Genomic DNA, 17,638 nt, shown 5'->3' with positions numbered 1-17,638 from the left:
TACAGCATCCCACGACAGGATTTTTTTCGTTATTTACAGTTGAGAGACTTTGTGAAAAAGGACACTACTTTGCTCACAAATCAAGACATTTCGGCTGTGGAGAGACAGCTTTTTTCACAAATGAACAGTTCTACAAGTTCTTTTTATAGGGTTCTCAAGGATTGTGGATCCTCAAATACGGACTTATTGAAGAAGACATGGGAAAGGACACTTGATATACAAATCACAGACGATCAATGGGAGGAAGCATGGAAGAATGCAGGGACCTTAAGCATATGTAACAGAGTAAAAAATTTTGCACAGAGCTCACATTTCTCCTTCGCGGAGGCACAAGTTTAAAGAAGACTGCTCGCCAATGTGCCCGAAATGTAAAACAGAGGAAGGAGACCTTATTCACTGTCTCTGGTCTTGTAAGGAGATTCAGAAGTTTTGGGTTATGGTTGAACAAGAGCTTAATGCTATCTTATCTATCAATATTGGCTACGGTCCAAAACACATGTTGCTTGGAATATACGACGACATGGTTTTAGACAAAAATAAAAAGACACTTTGCAAGTTCCTTACATTCTGTGCAAGAAAATGTATTCTTTTGAACTGGTTAGTTGATAAAGCCCCTTCTAGGTCACTATGGCACAGGGTTATATTGGAATATGTTTCATTAGATTATCTAACTTGTGCGTCTTATAATAAAGATGTCCTCTTTTATAGAAGGTGGGACCCATTTCTGATATGTATGGGCTTAGATATATCCTCTATTCTTATTAGAGGGTTTGTTTAATGAGGTTTAAATGTGTGGCACATTGGTGCAAAAATATGTAAAGATATATTGTTTGTATGAATATACCACTCTCCATCTCATTTATTTCTTAAACTGATTTACTGTGGTAAGCCTTTTTTTTTTTTTTTTTTTTTTTTTTTTTTTCTTCTCGTTCTTCTGTTTGATGTAAATTTTGTTTTGTAATGTTTAAAAATTAATAAATATATTTCAAAAAAAAAAAAAAAAAATGTGCACAAGTTCCGGCTAAGCAGCTTCAAAACTCTGCCATATTGAGTGACTTACAGAGCTTTCTTGCACACCTGACAAAAGAACAGAGTGAGCAGATTATTAGATTGGTTCGTGACTATCCCTCACTCTTTTCTAATATGCCTGGCAGAACGACAATGTTAAAACATGACATTGATATAGGTGAATCTCATCCAGTCAAGCAATATCCCTATAGAGTAAACCCCAGAAAGCGTGACATAATGAGATCTGAAGTGGGGTATATGCTGCAGCATAGACTACCGGTGAATAGTCAGAGTTCATGGAGTTCGCCATGTCTATTAGTGCCCAAATCCGACGGCTCCTAACGCTTCTGTACGGACTATCGGAAGGTTAACTCCTTAACGAAACCTGACTCCTTTCCTCTTCCTCAGTTGGAGGACTGTGTTGACAGAGTAGGCTCTGCTAGATATGTCACAAAATTAGACCTGTTAAAAGGCTATTGACAAGTGCCCCAACTCCATGTGCAGCTCAGATCTCTGCGTTCGTCACTCCTTAACATTTCCTACATTAGGCGAGCTAAACAGATGACGACAGCGCTGTGATGATGAAGTCATAAGTAAACATTGCAAGATGGCTATGAACTAGTTAGACTTGGCTTTTATCTAAAAGAGGAACAGAAGACGGCGCTCGAATCATTCCTTTGCAGGAAGGACGTTTTTGCTGTTTAGCTGACCGTATACGGCAAGAGTCTAATCTACCAGTTAGCTCCGCTGGTAGCTAAGCATATAGGGCTTGTTGTGATTGGTCGTAGTGATATCCAATTGCATGCAGTGCAATGCATGCTTGGTGCCGCCCCTCAAGCTGGCCGATTTTCATTAGTCGATGCCAAACCATTAATCTTTCAGATTTAGGTCTGGATTTCCAGGCTAGATGATGTAGTCATCTATTAATAAACCTGGGAAGATGTAAATACTCTGGAGTTAGTATTCAGTCGCCTGGCTTCTGCCTCCCTAAACTTGAATCTTGCCAAATGTATGATGGTTAAAGCTGTGGTAACGTATCTGGGTAAACAAGTTGGCCAGGGTTGTGTCAAGCCAGTTGAGGCTAATGTTGCTGCCATACTTGAGTTTCCTACACCCCGTAACAAGCGTGATCTACACCGATTTTTAGGTATGAGTGGGTACTACCGGGGTTTCTGTTGTAATTTCTGCACTGTTGTGTCACCACTTACTGATCTTCTCAGTACTACAAAGAGTTTTAGGTGGAGCAATGAGTGTGATAATGCTTTTAAAACCGCAAAAGATCTTCTTTGCCATGCACCAGTGTTGTCTGCCCCTAATTTTGACCTGCCTTTCAAACTTCAAGTAGATGCCAGTGCTACCGGTGCTGGAGCAATCCTGTTGCAGGAGGACTCCCGTGGAACTGACCACCCTATCTTCTACTTCTCAAAGTTGTTCTCAATATCAACAGTACAGTACGATTGAGGAGGCTCTCGCCTTGCTTATAGCCCTTCAGCATTTCAAGGTTTACTTAGGAAGTAGTGCCATGCCTATCGATGTTTACACTGACAATAACCCATTGATCGTTCTCTCCCGCATGTCCAACTCAAATCAACGTTTGATGTGCTGGGCCCTAATTGTCCAGGAATATAATCTTAACCTGTAGCACATCCGTGGTAAAGACAATGTGGTGTCAGATGCACTCTCTAGGACTGCAGATGTGGAGACTTGAGTGGGTTGGTTAAATGATGGCTGAATTGCACTACTATTGAAGGTCTATGAGTAGCCTATTTTACAATCCGTGGGTTGTAAACTTTAGTGGTGGGGGTGTTACGTCCTGAGACGTATTTTATTTGTGATTGATCTATGTGATTTGTGTTTGGTTTTGGTTTTCCCCATGTCTACTGCTACCATTCTCATGGAGGTGATTGGGTTCACCTGTCGCTGATTTGCTGCCCATTCACCTCAGCTCCACTGATTGGCTGCAGCCAGAAGAAAACCAGCATATAAAGCCGGCACTACTTCATAGCAAACTGAGAGGGATGCAGACTGTAACTTGGACTTTTTTTTTCTTTCCCCCCTTCTGCTCCAGAGAACTTTACTGTGTTCTGTTGCTGACAAGTGCTAATCATTGGTTAAATTGTGAATTTAGTAGAAAACTTACAACTTTGTTCAGAATTTAAGATTTTCTTTTAAGGAAATTTGGAGGGAGGTGGGTGCCATTTTGTTTGAAACTTATTTTCTCCTGGTTATGTGTAGTCAGGGAGATAGGGAAGTTCATTTGTCATTTATTTTCCTTTTTGTTGTATGTATTATTAAGTTATGGGTAACTGAGTTAGACACCTTTTTGTTTGTTGTGTTGGCCTTTGCCCCCTCCTGAAGTTTATGTTTCCATTTTATATTCTTTTGATTCAATAAACACCAACTTAAATTCACTCATTCTGGATGTGTGTTACTGGGGCTGGAGACCAGAAGTTCCTGTGCTCTCTCTCTCTCTCCATAATTTACGGCTATGCCTATTACCCCTAGACTAAAAGGCTGGCACGTAACAAGTCATGTCCATATCATGTTCGATCAACTGAATTTACCAGTCAAGTTGTAGAAACATCTCAAGGATGATCAGTGGAAACAGCACCTGAGCTCAATTTTGAGTGTCATGGCAAAGGCTGTGATGTGAAATGTGAAAGGATGTGATTTTTTTTTCATCTTTTATTTGTAATACATGTTCAAAGTTTTTTTAAACAAACTTCTTTCACGTTGTCATTATGGGGTATTGTTTGTAGAATTCTGAGGAAAATAATGAATTGAATCAGTTTTGGAATAAGGCTGTAACATCACAAAATGTGGAAAAAGTGAAGCGCTGTGAATACTTTCCGGATACACTCTGTATGTATATATTTTTGAAAGAAGTTTCTAATGCTTATCAAGGCTGCGTTTATTTGATCAAAAATACAGAAACTGCATTTATTCAAAATAAAAATACAAATATTTTCTAATAATATAAATCTTCTTTATTATCACTTTTTATCAATTTAACACATCCTTGCTGAATAAAAGTATTGATTTATTTAAAAAATGTAACATTTGCTTCTTTTTTTAATTAATTTTTTTACTTTTTATTCATCAAAGTATCCTAAAAAAGTATCACAGGTTATGAAAAAATATTAAGCAGCAGAACTGTTTCCAACTTTGATAATGAATCATCATATTAGAATGATGATAGACTGGAGTAATGATCCTGAAAATTCAGCTTTGCATCACAGAAATAAATGATAATTTAAAGTATAATAAATTGAAAACCAATTATTTTAAATTGTAATAATATATCACAATATTACATTTTTTTTTCTGTATTTTTGATCAAATAAATGCAGGCTTGATGAGCAGAAGAAACTTCTTTCAAAAACATAAACAATAGTAATAGTAATCATTCTAATATATTTATTCATCAAAAATACATTTTCTTTAAATAAATTATATATATATATATTAGGGGTGTAACGGTACACAAAAATCACGGTTCGGTACGTACCTCGGTTTTAAAGTCACGGTTCGGTTTATTTTCGGTACAGTAAGGGAAAGAAATGCAAACATTAAACTGCAGGTTGTTTATTACTATAAACTTTTTTTAACAATTTGTTTACACTTTTTTAAACACTTTTTAATAAAATATAATAAAATAGATATAAAATAAAAAAAGAATAAGAAATAAAATACTGCTGCAAAGTTCTCCACTAAATAAAATACTCTCAGTCTCAAACCAATATCACATAATAAAATATAATGAAAAATATAAATAAATAACTATGATTACAGTGCAGGAACAGAAAATAGCCCTATATTAAAATAATATTAAACAAATATATTAATGTATTATTATTTTTCAATAATCAATCAACATAATCAATTTAAGATTTTTTTTTTCCACTTTTTTAATAATTATCAAAATAAAATATAGTCCAAAGCTATTATTACCAGAGCATGTGATCAGAGCAGGTCATTTTACCATTGTTGCCAGCATGACTATACCAGCTCAGCAAACAGAAATCTAAGTTACTACTGAGAAATTTCACCTTATTTGAGCGGACTTTGCTTTTCCAGTGCGTGATCGGTACATGATTGGAGTGTTTGGGCCGTTAACGACAGAGCAGAACGCGCAGCGCAAACACGGACTCGAACATTGAGCAGAGACTGTCTCTGGCAGAGAGCGCAGCGGGTCGTCGACACACACACACACACACACACGCGCGCGCACGCCACGGAACGGAGAGTGCGGCGGCGCACACGAAGCGGAAAAGCTTTTTTTCGCCATGCAGTCTATTTCATTGTTACAGTGACGACGGGTAAAACACGGGTAAAACCAGAGAATGTCTAATAGGAAAAAACATTAGAATCAGCTGCAGGGCGGGATTTGCGCTGAACGCGGAGACTTCCGCCACTTAATATGTTCCTGTGGAAACACGAAAATGTACCTATGTTCCGCACACAAAATATTGCATTCAGTCATTCGGTACACACGTGCACCTAACCGAAAGCCCTGTACCGAAACGGTTCGGTACGAATACACGTACCGTTACACCCCTAATATATATATATATATATATATATATATATATATATATATATATATATATATATATATATATATAAGCATTTATCTTATAATATTTGTCTTAAAATATAAAAAGTCTAATAAAACCATCTACAGATAATTATGTGAATGATTAGCCGTTCCTCACATGTTGTGACAGGTGGCGTGAGATGGTGTTGTGTGTTTCTGTGTTTGATTGCTCAGGTCTGTCGGAGCGGACCGGAGGTGCTGAACGCTCTTCGGCAGGTGCAGAAGCTCCTCTCGGCCCACGAGACGTCCTTCCTACAGAGTCTGCGGAGCCTCCGCAAGAAACTGGGCCTGTTGCAGAACAGCACAGTCAAACACAGCAGCACAGGTGAGGTCGGCAGCGCCACGGCCCAACACAGATCACTGTCCTTTACACCATGAAGTACAGGCTGTAGGAACTGCTCATCTCGTTTCCAGTCTCAGCCTGTCCTCCTCCTGAACCGCTGGCTAACGGCCGGGTCCTCGGGAGTGTGTTTGAGTCGGGACACGAGGTCCACTTCGTGTGCAGCCCTGGCTTTGAGCGGACGGGGCCGGAGACAAGAGTCTGCCTGGAGTCCCGGAGCTGGAGCGGAGCAAAGCCCTCCTGCAGGGGTACGACTACTGCACACACACTTCACCTGTCATTTACACTCACACTCCACTCTGACATCAGTATTTAGTATAGCCTATGTTTGACACATGAATGTCTAGACCAGGGGTTTTCAAACTGGGCTCCAGAGACCCTCAGGGCCCAGTGCTAGTCCATGGAAAAGCAGTGTAAAAATAATTAAAGAAATTTGATTAAATTAAAATTGTAATAAAATAAATAAAATTGTACATAAATAAATGATCTTAAATTAAAATAAATTGTTTAAAATGAATACAATTTTAAATAAAAACAATTTGATTGATAAAAATACAATTTATTTAAATAAATTAAATAAACAAATAGGGCAAAACTAAAATGAAACTTGATTTAAATAAATGAAAATAAGAAAAGCAGTGTGAAAATGTAAAAAACAAAACACTGGCAAGTGAAACAGGCTATATATATATATATATATATATATATATATATATACTTACACACACACTGGGACTAAAGAGGTAATTAACAAGACAAATCAAAAACCATGGCAACAGATGAGCATGAAGAAAGAAAACACTGAGAACAGTGCAAAACTAACTCAGTCCAACCGAAGCAAAACACAGATCAGACGACAAATACATTTATTTGATTAAATAAAAAATTAATTAAAATGAATCAAATTGTAAATAAATAAATAATGAATTAATATTTTAGCTTAAAATAAATTGATTAAAATAAACAATTTTAAATAAAAACATTTGATAAAAATAAATAAAATTGAGAACTTAAATAAATAAAAACATTTTATCTAAATATATAAATAACTAACTAATCAAAACATTTGATTAAAATAAATACAAAATGATTACCCCTCCTTGAACTGCCACCTTACCGTGGTGGAGGGGTTTGAGTACCCGAATGACCCTAGGAGCTATGTTGTCTGGGGCTATATGCCCCTGGTAGGGTCTCCCAAGGCAAACAGGTCCTAGGTGACGGGTCAGACTAAGAGCGGTTCAAAAAACCTTATGATGCAAAAAAAAACGAGGACCGTGACGTCGCCCGGTATGGCGCAGCCGGGGCCCCACCCTGGAGCCAGGCCCGGGGTTGGGGCTCGTATGCGAGCGCCTGGTGGTCGGACCCCCCCCCATGGGGTCCGGCCGGGCTCAGCCCGAAGGAGCGACGTGGGGCCACCCTCCCGTGGACCCACCACCTGCAGGAGGGACCGTAAGGGGCCGGTGCTAAGTGGATCGGGCGGCAGTCGAAGGCGGGGGCCTAGACAACCCGATCCCTGGATGCGGAATCTAGCTCTAGGGACATGGAACGTCACCTCTCTGGCAGGGAAGGAGCCTGAGGTTGTGCGTGAGGTTCAGAGATTCCGACTAGAGATAGTTGGGATCACCTCTACGCACGGCTTGGGCTCTGGAACCACACTCCTCGAGAGAGGATGGACTCTTCACCACTCTGGAGTTGCCCATGGTGAGAGGCGGCGGGCTGGTGTGGGTTTGCTTATAGCCCCCCAGCTCAGCCGCCATGTGTTGGAGTTCACCCCGGTGAACGAGAGGGTCGCTTCCCTGCGCCTTCGGGTCGGTGATAGGTCTCTCACTGTCGTTTGTGCCTACGGGCCGAACGGCAGTGCAGAGTACCCGGCCTTCTTGGAGTCTCTGGGAGGGGTGCTGGAAAGTGCTCCGACTGGGGACTCCGTCGTTCTACTGGGGGACTTCAACGCCCACGTGGGCAGCGACAGTGACACCTGGAGGGGCGTGATTGGGAGGAACGGCCCCCCTGATCTGAACCCGAGCGGTGTTCTGTTATTGGACTTCTGTGCTAGTTACAGCTTGTCCATAACGAACACCATGTTCAAGCATAAGGGTGTCCATCAGTGCACATGGCACCAGGACACCCTAGGCTGGAGGTCGATGATCGACTTTGTGGTCGTTTCATCCGACCTCCGGCCGTATGTCTTGGACACTCGGGTGAAGAGAGGGGCGGAGCTGTCAACTGATCACCACCTGGTGGTGAGTTGGATCCGATGGCAGGGGAGGAAGCTGGACAGACTCGGCAGACCCAAACGTACTGTGAGGGTCTATTGGGAACGTTTGGCCGAATCTCCTGTCAGAGAGATCTTCAACTCCCACCTCCGGCAGAGCTTCGACCAGATCCCGAGGGAGTCTGGAGATATTGAGTCCGAGTGGACCATGTTCTCCACCTCCATTGTCAACGCGGCCACTCGGAGCTGTGGCCGTAAGGTCTCCGGTGCCTGTCGAGGCGGCAATCCCCGAACCCGGTGGTGGACACCGGAAGTAAGGGATGCCGTCAAGCTGAAGAAGGAGTCCTATCGGGCCTGGCTGGCTTGTGGGACTCCTGAGGCAGCTGATGGGTACCGACGGGCCAAGCGGACTGCAGCCCGGGTGGTTGTGGAGGCAAAAACTCGGGCCTGGGAGGAGTTCGGTGAGGCCATGGAGAAGGACTATCGGTCGGCCTCGAAGAGATTCTGGCAAACCGTCCGGCGCCTCAGGAGGGGGAAGCAGTGCCATACCAACGCTGTTTACAGTGGAGGTGGGCAGCTGTTGACCTCGACTGGGGATATCACCTGACGGTGGAAGGAATACTTCGAGGATCTCCTCAATCCCGCCGTCACGTCTTCCATTGAGGAAGCAGAGGCTGAGGGCTCGGAGGCGGACTCGTCCATCACCCAAGCTGAAGTCACCGAGGTTGTCAAGAAACTCCTCGGTGGCAAGGCACCGGGGGTGGATGAGATCCGCCCTGAGTACCTCAAGTCTCTGGATGTTGTGGGGCTGTCTTGGCTGACACGCCTCTGCAGCATCGCGTGGCGGTCGGGGACAGTGCCTTTGGACTGGCAGACCGGGGTGGTGGTCCCTCTTTTCAAGAAGGGGGACCGGAGGGTGTGCTCCAACTATAGGGGGATCACACTTCTCAGCCTCCCTGGGAAAGTCTATGCCAGGGTACTGGAGAGGAGAATACGGCCGATAGTAGAACCTCGGATTCAGGAGGAACAGTGTGGTTTTCGTCCCGGTCGTGGAACACTGGACCAGCTCTATACCCTCTACAGGGTGCTGGAGGGCTCATGGGAGTTTGCCCAACCAATCCACATGTGCTTTGTGGATTTGGAGAAGGCATTCGACTGTGTCCCTCGCGGTGGCCTGTGGAGGGTGCTCTGGGAGTATGGGGTTCGGGGCCCTTTGCTAAGGGTTATCCGGTCCCTGTACGACCGGAGCAAGAGCTTGGTTCGCATTGCCGGCAGTAAGTCAGACTTGTTCCCGGTGCATGTTGGACTCCGGCAGGGCTGCCCTTTGTCGCCGGTTCTGTTCATAATTTTTATGGACAGAATTTCTAGGTGCAGCCAGGGGCTGGAGGGGGTCAGGTTTGGGGACCACACGATTTCATCTCTGCTCTTTGCGGATGATGTTGTCGTGCTGGCCTCATCAAACCAGGACCTCCAGCATGCACTGGGACGGTTTGCAGCCGAGTGTGAAGCGGCTGGGATGAGAATCAGCACCTTCAAATCCGAGGCCATGGTTCTCAGTCGGAAAAGGGTGGTTTGCCCGCTTCAGGTTGGTGGAGAGCTCCTGCCTCAAGTGGAGGAGTTCAAGTATCTTGGGGTCTTGTTCACGAGTGAGGGAAGGATGGAACGGGAGATTGACAGGCGGATCGGTGCAGCTTCTGCAGTAATGCGGTCGCTGTACCGGTCTGTCGTGGTGAAGAAGGAGCTGAGCCGCAAGGCGAAGCTCTCGATTTACCGGTCAATCTACGTTCCTACTCTCACCTATTGTCATGAGCTGTGGGTCATGACCGAAGGGACAAGATCCCGGATACAAGCGGCCGAAATGAGCTTTCTCCGCAGGGTGGCTGGGCGATCCCTTAGAGATAGGGTTAGAAGCTCGGTCACTCGGGAGGAGCTCAGAGTAGAGCCGCTGCTCCTCCACATCGAGAGGGGTCAGTTGAGGTGGCTCGGGCATCTTTTCCGGATGCCTCCTGGACGCCTTCCCGGGAAGGTGTTCCGGGCATGTCCCACCGGGAGGAGACCCCGGGGAAGACCTAGGACACGCTGGAGAGACTATGTCTCCCGGCTGGCCTGGGAACGCCTCGGTGTCCCCCCGGAAGAGCTGGAGGAAGTGTCTAGGGAGAGGGAAGTCTGGGCATCCCTGCTTAGACTGCTGCCCCCGCGACCCGGTCCCGGATAAGCGGTAGAAGATGGATGGATGGATGGACAAAATGATTACAAATAAATACAGTTTCATGTAACTAAATAAAATAAATAAATTGGACTAAATAACTAAATGTTAAGAAAATAAACAAAAACAAATATAAAAAGTTCATATATAAGAGTTCAGCACTGCACTGGGTAGAAATGTCATAGAAACGAAATAATTTACACATTTGTAATATTAATTTTCCACAGTAATATACGGGTATTTATACATGAAATCATATAACTGCCATATCATATGATCATATCAGTGGCATCTGAGAGATTGAAAAGCCTTGGTCTAGACTTCAGAAATATAAGTTGGGCGAATGTTCAGTGTAAATCGTTTGTGAACCTCTTGGTGTCAATTCAGTGCAACAAGCAGAACAAATCTGAAAAACCTTATTTATATTGTTGCATTCAGTTTAATGTACCAATTTATGGCATATTCATGAAATTCAAGCAAAAAATGTTTCATAAATTGTTGTGTTCAAATAAACAATAAAATACACTTAATTTATGAAGCAGCAGCTGAGCAAAATAGTGCAAATTATTTGTAAAACGTTTAGCAAAATCATTGAATTAATTGCAAGAATAAATGCCTCGTTTATAAAACATGAGCAAAAAAATCTGTGTAATTCCTTCATAAAGCCTTTGGCATTAATTGTCAAGTGTAACAATGTATGCATCATTCATGAAACACAAGATAAATTATTATTAAATCTTTTGCATAAATGTTTGTATTCAATTCAGTAGAACAGTTTACGCCTTATTTGTTCAACACGAGCCAAACAAATTAGTGCAAATCCTTCGTAAAACCCCTTGCATAATTTACATTCAGTTTATGCTTTACACAGGCATTCCTTCCTCTCGTTTCATGAATAAATTATTCATAAAATCTTTTGCATCTGCACATTTAAAACAATTTAAGAATCATTCATTAAACACAAGCTGAGCATTTTTTGTGTAAATCGTTTATAAAACCTTCAATTCAAAGCAACACTTTTTACCTGTTCATGAAACACAAGCCGGATAACGTGTGTAAATCCTTTTAAAGGGGGGGTCCGGGGGTGAAATACTCATTTTCACTCAATCTCCTGTTAATCTTGAGTACCTATAGAGTAGTATTGCATCCTTCATATCTCCAAAAAGTCTTTAGTTTTATTATATTTATAAAAGAAAGATAGGCTGTACCGAGTCTTTCCGGAAAAAAACGAGCTGCTGGAGGCGGGCCGTGTGGGCGAAGCTAAAGCTGTGTGCTAACGCGCCGAGCTAACAACACACAGAGACAATAGAAGCAGTTTTACTCACCGCCTGCGGTTCCAACGCACGACCGCGAACCTTTATCGTTGTGACTGCTCCATCCTTAAGCATTAGACGATCTGCAAATCCGTCGATCTGGGCTTTGTTTATAAAACAAGCATCGTCGAAATGCAGTGAACAAACAGTCTTGCACAACCTCCGTTGATGCTATGAAAAAACAAACTCCATCCACTGCTCCCTTAACGCTGGGTTCTTTGGGAATCTGTGCAGGGTTGTCTTGCCCTGGCAACCAAAAACCCACTTCTTTGGTGACATTGAATTCCCTAAAGCCGAGCACAGCGCTTTGATGGGCGTACTGCTTTCGCTCTCTTCTCTCTCTGGTCTACGAGTGTGCGCGCGCCCGCGGAGAAGTGCCCTTAGGACCCATATAAGGAAATTCCGTTACATCTGACGTCACATGCCCATACTCGAAAAAAGCTTTCCGAAACTTGTGACAAATCGGAAGGAGCATTTTTGGAACAGAAATACTCCTTCAAACGTACAATTTAATTTTTGAAACTTTGTCCATGTTTAGCATGGGAATCCAACTCTTTAACAGTGTAAAAAACTCAGTATGCATGAAATAGCATTTCACCCCCCCTTTAACAACTTTCTGACTGAAACAGTCACGTGTTGGTTTAATGAATGAAGCTCATCCAGTGTTGTGCTGCTGTGGGGCCATTTCTATTCTTCTCAAACCAAAGCCATATTTTACATGTTATGACACACTGAATGGACTTTACTTCCATCGGGACCTTGCTGTCATATTAAATGTGGTGTCTACCCTGACTGAAGTCTATAAGGTCAAAGGTCAGTGTATAAGCGTGTTCTGTTTGTGTGGTCTCAGTTGTGGACGCCCCTGTAAACACTGATGTAAACACTGATGGATACACTGATGGATACAGTGATGGATCCGCTGATGGATACACTGCTCTATCAGCGTCTGAGAGGCCGTCGCACTGCATCCAGTTTCTGGGCTCCAGTCACTGCAGCTGTGAGCCGGGGTTCAGCATCTCCAGCCACAACAACACACTGTGCACAGGTGACACACACACACACACACTGCATATATACCGTTGTTATCAAAATTATTCATTGCCAATCAGGTTTATTGGCAAACTTTACAGACTGTTTGCAATGAACAAATCAAACAAAAGTAATTGAAATAGCTCAACACAACAAATGTTTCAAGTGGTTTCCCCAAATTTAACTGAAAATGCAACTTTTAATGACTTCTGCAGTCTCAAAATTATTCAACCCCCTGAATAGAGTCCATCAGAACAGTGCAAATCTGCAAAAAAGGTGTTGTCTCACTAATCAAGGGCTTCATTAGTTGCACCAGGTGTGCTTGAGCTAGAACACATGAGATATCTGAACTGGCGATGTTTGTTGAGTGTCACATTTGACTGCATGTTAGAAATATGGCTAAGTCAAAAGAATGGTCCAAAAAGTTAAGAGAAGATATCATCACCCTTCACAAGAATAAAATAAAGTATTGATCGTCTATCAACTCTCAGAAAGGTTATTTTCTTTTCCACAGAACTACTGTATCCAGTATTACACAGAGTATGTACAGCACCTGGCGAGAGTCAGCAGGAGAATAAATGTTGATAATGATCAGTGGAAGACCAGACTTCTGCTTGACCGTTTCTCATTAGTCTTACGACTCGCAAGTGGATTATATATATATATATATATATATATATATATATATATATATATATATATATATATATATATATATATATATATATATATGAATTTGATTTTTATACATTTATATCATTTTTGCTTCTATAATACCTGCCATGAAAATCAGCTTATTCCAGTGTTGTTACTGGCTCTCAATGCCAGTGATAAAAGACCATGTCAGCCAATGTTCAATTAAACGTATTTTTTAAATGCTAAATTATTCAGTGTGATCATGTATGAAATGAAACAGAACAGAAATTAATACAGCACGGTAGGTTTGATGTATGATTAATGAGTTTCATTTTTGAACAGTTTTCAGACGCAAATGCCACAGCAGTCGTATCAGGACTTAAATGACAGCAGCGACGTCTGACCTAAAGCAGCGCTGTGTGTGTGTGTGTATTTCAGACATTGACGAATGCGAGCTCTTCCGCCTAACTCCACCTGGCCGTCTGTGTCTGCACACCTGTGTGAATACACCTGGAAGTTTCCGGTGCCAGTGTCCGGCCGGATACCGCCTGGGCCGCGATAGCAGGAGCTGCCATGGTGCGTTCATCACCAGACCTCCATTATCTGCTCCTGTATAATCATCTTAAACTACGACAGAGAGTCTGTTTCATTATCTAGTGCGCTGCTCACAGATGCAGCGGCTTTCTAGGGCAGCATCCGAAATACAACGTTCCTCAGTGATGGAGTGTTTGTAACGCTCTACATCAACATCAGTTCTACACGCCACATAAATAGCTCTTCTCTTGAAACACTGGGGATTCACAGCAGGAGGCGAAAACCCCACTCGTCTCCATAGAGAATTGTTTCAGAGGTAACAAAAATAATGTATATGCCAAATTCCCTGTGGAGAACTACATTACCCATAATCCCAGAGAGAGATCCACCAATCAGAGGAGACACCATTAACATGGAAGCGCAAATCATGGCAAAATATGTCTCCCTAAACTTGCAAACTACTTATATGCTTGTGTTTATCTAAACTGAGAACAAAATTATACAAATTGAAAAAATACTGTTTTTAAACTTAAAGTTGCATAAAATTGCAGAAGTTTTATATTTTTTTAAGGCTTTGATTTTTTTTCTGCTTCGAGAAAGTTTGTAATGCAATTCATCAGGTTTTTTTTAAAGAAATCTTTATGGAGAAAATAAACTAAATACTCAAGGCAACAGTAATTTAATTATATTGAATTATTATATTTAATCAACGTTTTTTGATTAAACTATAGGATTTTCTCACACGTCTGCTATCTTGGATGGGTTTCTTTCACTGTGTTTAACTCCACTTTTAGACATGCACTCGTGAACTTCCCTGAGCACTTCTCGGCTGGATCCCCCGCCACCATTTTGAAGTGCGTTCAACTTCGTCAAGTGGGCGAGGGAAGTTTATTTGGACTCGATTTTGACCAAAGGAGCAAGTCTACTCAATACGTACACTTCAGGCAGATCCATAGACCACAGTGCAAAACGGTTGTGACGTCACAACAGCAACTCGCAGAGTCGCACTTAATTTACCCACAAGTGATCAAGGGCTGAGAGTGTTCAATTTAAACACATTGCATCTGCCAGTAGTGGGCGCTCACGCAACGTAAGCAATGATGTGCATCTGTGTGAACGAGACTGAGGAAAGTTGGACTTGAACACAGCCGCTGAAGTTTTTACAGGGCATGCTGGGAGTACAATGTGGCCGTAGATTTTGCCCAAAAGAAGGTGAAGGTCATCTTGAGACAGTGCCTTAAAATGCTGCCTTGGTATACAGCTCACTAGGATTTAGAACAAAGCTAGATTGACCAAGATACAAGTCAACTAACTTAAAAATGGGAAAACTGAAGTCTAATATTTTCATAGTAGATAAATAGAACCTTTTAAATAAGTTGTTTGTGCTTTGTGTAGACATTGACGAGTGTGTGAGGGCGAGCCATAACTGCAGCAGGGAGCAGGTGTGTGTGAACACATACGGAGGTCATCGCTGTGAGCCGGTGGACTGTCCTCGCTTCCGCAACGCCACATACATCAAAACCTCAGCGCTGTAAGTTACAGCACCACCAGCGTCTCTCAGATTAGCCCTGAGCTCAGGGTGAGCGGTGTTCAAGAGCTGGCTGGAGAAGTCACCAAAACAAACGGTCATGACCAACAATGGTCACACTTTATATTCAGTGGTTTTAACTACTGTATACTAACATGCAAATTAATAATTTGTTATAATGGACATATTGTGTACATACAGGGTGGGCCATTTATATGGATACACCGTAATAACATGGGAATGGTTGGTGATATTAAAGTCCTGTTTGTGGACTTCTAAATGGCCACCATGGTCACCACCCATCTTGAGGAGTTTGCCCCCTCACATATACTAATGTGCCACAAACAGGACTTTAATATCACCAACCATTCCCATGTTATTACGGTGTATCCATATAAATGGCCCACCCTGTACTTGTTTTTACATTGTACTTATATTTTAAAAAATACCTGCATGTAATTACAGCTGTAATTAATTTATGTAATTACATTTATAATTACACTGTTGACTCTTCCCTTACACATTAACCCACCCATACCACCACATGTCCCTAACCGTACCCGTATCACTCCTCAAAAGCAGCAAAAGTGTTTTACAATACAACATGAACACAATAAGTACATTGCACTTTTTTTTTTTGATGCAAGTACATAGTACTTCACGGGTTAGTTCACCCAAAAATGAAAATAATGTCATTAATGACTCACCCTCATGTCGTTCCAAGCCTGTAAGACCTCGTCCATCCCGTTTAAGATATTTTAGATTTTGTTCGAGAGCTTTCTGTCCCTCCATTGAAAATGTATGTACGGTATACTGTCCATGTCCAGAAAGCTAATACAGACATCATCAAAGTAGTCCATGTGACATCAGTGGGTTAGTTATATGTTTTTGAAGCATCGAAAATACATTTTGGTCCAAAAATAACAAAAACTACGACTTTATTCAGCTGTGTTCCGAAGATGAACGGAGGTCTTACGGGCTTGGAACGACATGAGGGTGAGTCATTAATGACATAATTTTCATTTTTGGGTGAACTAACCCTTTAAAGCCACTTAATATAAAGTGGGACCCAAACAATTAATCCGAAGGCTGCATTAAGACACAAACAACACAAACATGTAAACTCAAACTCTTTTAGCTATGCTAGCTCAATTTCAGTTCATACTGACAGATTTGAAAATCGAATTGGCGTAGCTAAAAGGGTTTGGTTGGTATATTGGTTTATAAAGCAACAGATGGGAAACGTGTTCTTAGCATTGTTGCAAAAACAATAGTTTTCCCCCCAAGTTATAATTTGCTCCACATTTGTTTTAAATCTAAATTTCTGGATTTACTGCTCTGCCGATCAACTTGCTATATTTCCAAGACATAATTTAAGGTTAAAGTTTGGTCTGGCTTCCCACCGCCTCTCTCTGGTTTCTCTTCCTCCGCCCAGGCGCTGTGACCGTAACCCGTGTGTCCAAGGAGACCACTCCTGTCTGCAGGCCCCGGTCTCCATTAACTTCCACTTCATGGCGATGGTGTCCAACATATCGGTGCCCACCGTGCTCTTCCGCTTGTCTGCGGTCCGAGTCCTGGGCGACGAGCTGCGCTTCGGCCTGCTGCGGCCGCGGGGAGTCCAGCACTTCAGCGTCCAGCGCGCAGGTAGACAGACGGGGCAGTTGGTGCTGGTGAAGCCCGTCCAGGGTCCCGCCACGCTAGAGGTCGACATCGAGATGAGCGAAATGGAAAGTAAGGTGCTGCTGGGGCGATACGTCACCAAAGTCACTCTCTTTGTGTCACCATACAGCTTCTGAGACGCAGAAGACAGTGCTGTGAAATCATTCACAGGCGAGATACTGGGGACCGTCCCTGCCGAGGAGAGATAGAGGCACTATTATACTATTCCTGAGGTGCCAATTTACCAGGACAAAAGAAAACTTACGAGTGGTCGGAGTAATTTAAGCCCTCAGAATAGGAAACAAAAACCTTCCATTTGGACCGAAATATTTATGCATGTTGAAGATAATTAAGACAGTGACCTGTCATTTTGAAATGTGGAAAAATGACTTCATTTCATATAAAAAATATTTCTGGGACAAATAAGGTAGTCGAAGACAATAATAAAAGGACAAATCTATTAAAATTTAGTTTGAAATGTCAGTTTTTTAGAAATGAATTCAAGTTGGTTTTATGGGTTTAAAAAACACAATTTTCAAGAAAAGCATTTACTGACTTTAAATGTGTTGTAACATC

At 42.3% G+C, this 17,638-nt stretch overlaps 2 protein-coding genes across 4 annotated transcripts in view; both read left to right on the top strand.

Moving 5' to 3' along the window:
* LOC307151162 (fibulin-7) overlaps positions 1-17,638 on the top strand; it is a 28,908-nt gene extending 11,270 nt beyond the window's left edge. Inside the window, exons 2-8 of one of the 3 annotated variants that reach the window (XM_079859033.1) lie at positions 5,780-5,930; positions 6,020-6,193; positions 12,527-12,553; positions 12,590-12,721; positions 13,780-13,917; positions 15,271-15,406; positions 16,839-17,638. In XM_079859033.1, the coding sequence (XP_079715159.1) occupies positions 5,780-5,930; positions 6,020-6,193; positions 12,527-12,553; positions 12,590-12,721; positions 13,780-13,917; positions 15,271-15,406; positions 16,839-17,199 (1,119 nt within the window). In that variant the 3' untranslated portion in view covers positions 17,200-17,638. Of the gene's footprint in view, positions 1-5,779; positions 5,931-6,019; positions 6,194-12,526; positions 12,722-13,779; positions 13,918-15,270; positions 15,407-16,838 lie in introns of all 3 variants that reach the window. The other 2 variants (XM_079859034.1, XM_079859032.1) reach the window with 2 other exon arrangements.
* On the top strand, positions 7,056-8,856 carry LOC307151161 (uncharacterized protein). The gene is made up of 2 exons (XM_079859031.1): positions 7,056-7,367; positions 7,560-8,856. Exons 1-2 carry the CDS (start codon positions 7,196-7,198, stop codon positions 8,762-8,764), a joined length of 1,377 nt encoding a protein of 458 aa, XP_079715157.1. The 5' UTR covers positions 7,056-7,195; the 3' UTR covers positions 8,765-8,856.

The sequence above is a fragment of the Squalius cephalus genome (genome assembly GCF_949319135.1).
Source record: "Squalius cephalus genome assembly, chromosome: 23".
Lineage (NCBI taxonomy): Eukaryota > Metazoa > Chordata > Actinopteri > Cypriniformes > Leuciscidae > Squalius > Squalius cephalus.
The sequence above is the reverse complement of the archived record's forward strand: the minus strand, read 5'-3'. Positions and strand labels throughout refer to the sequence as shown.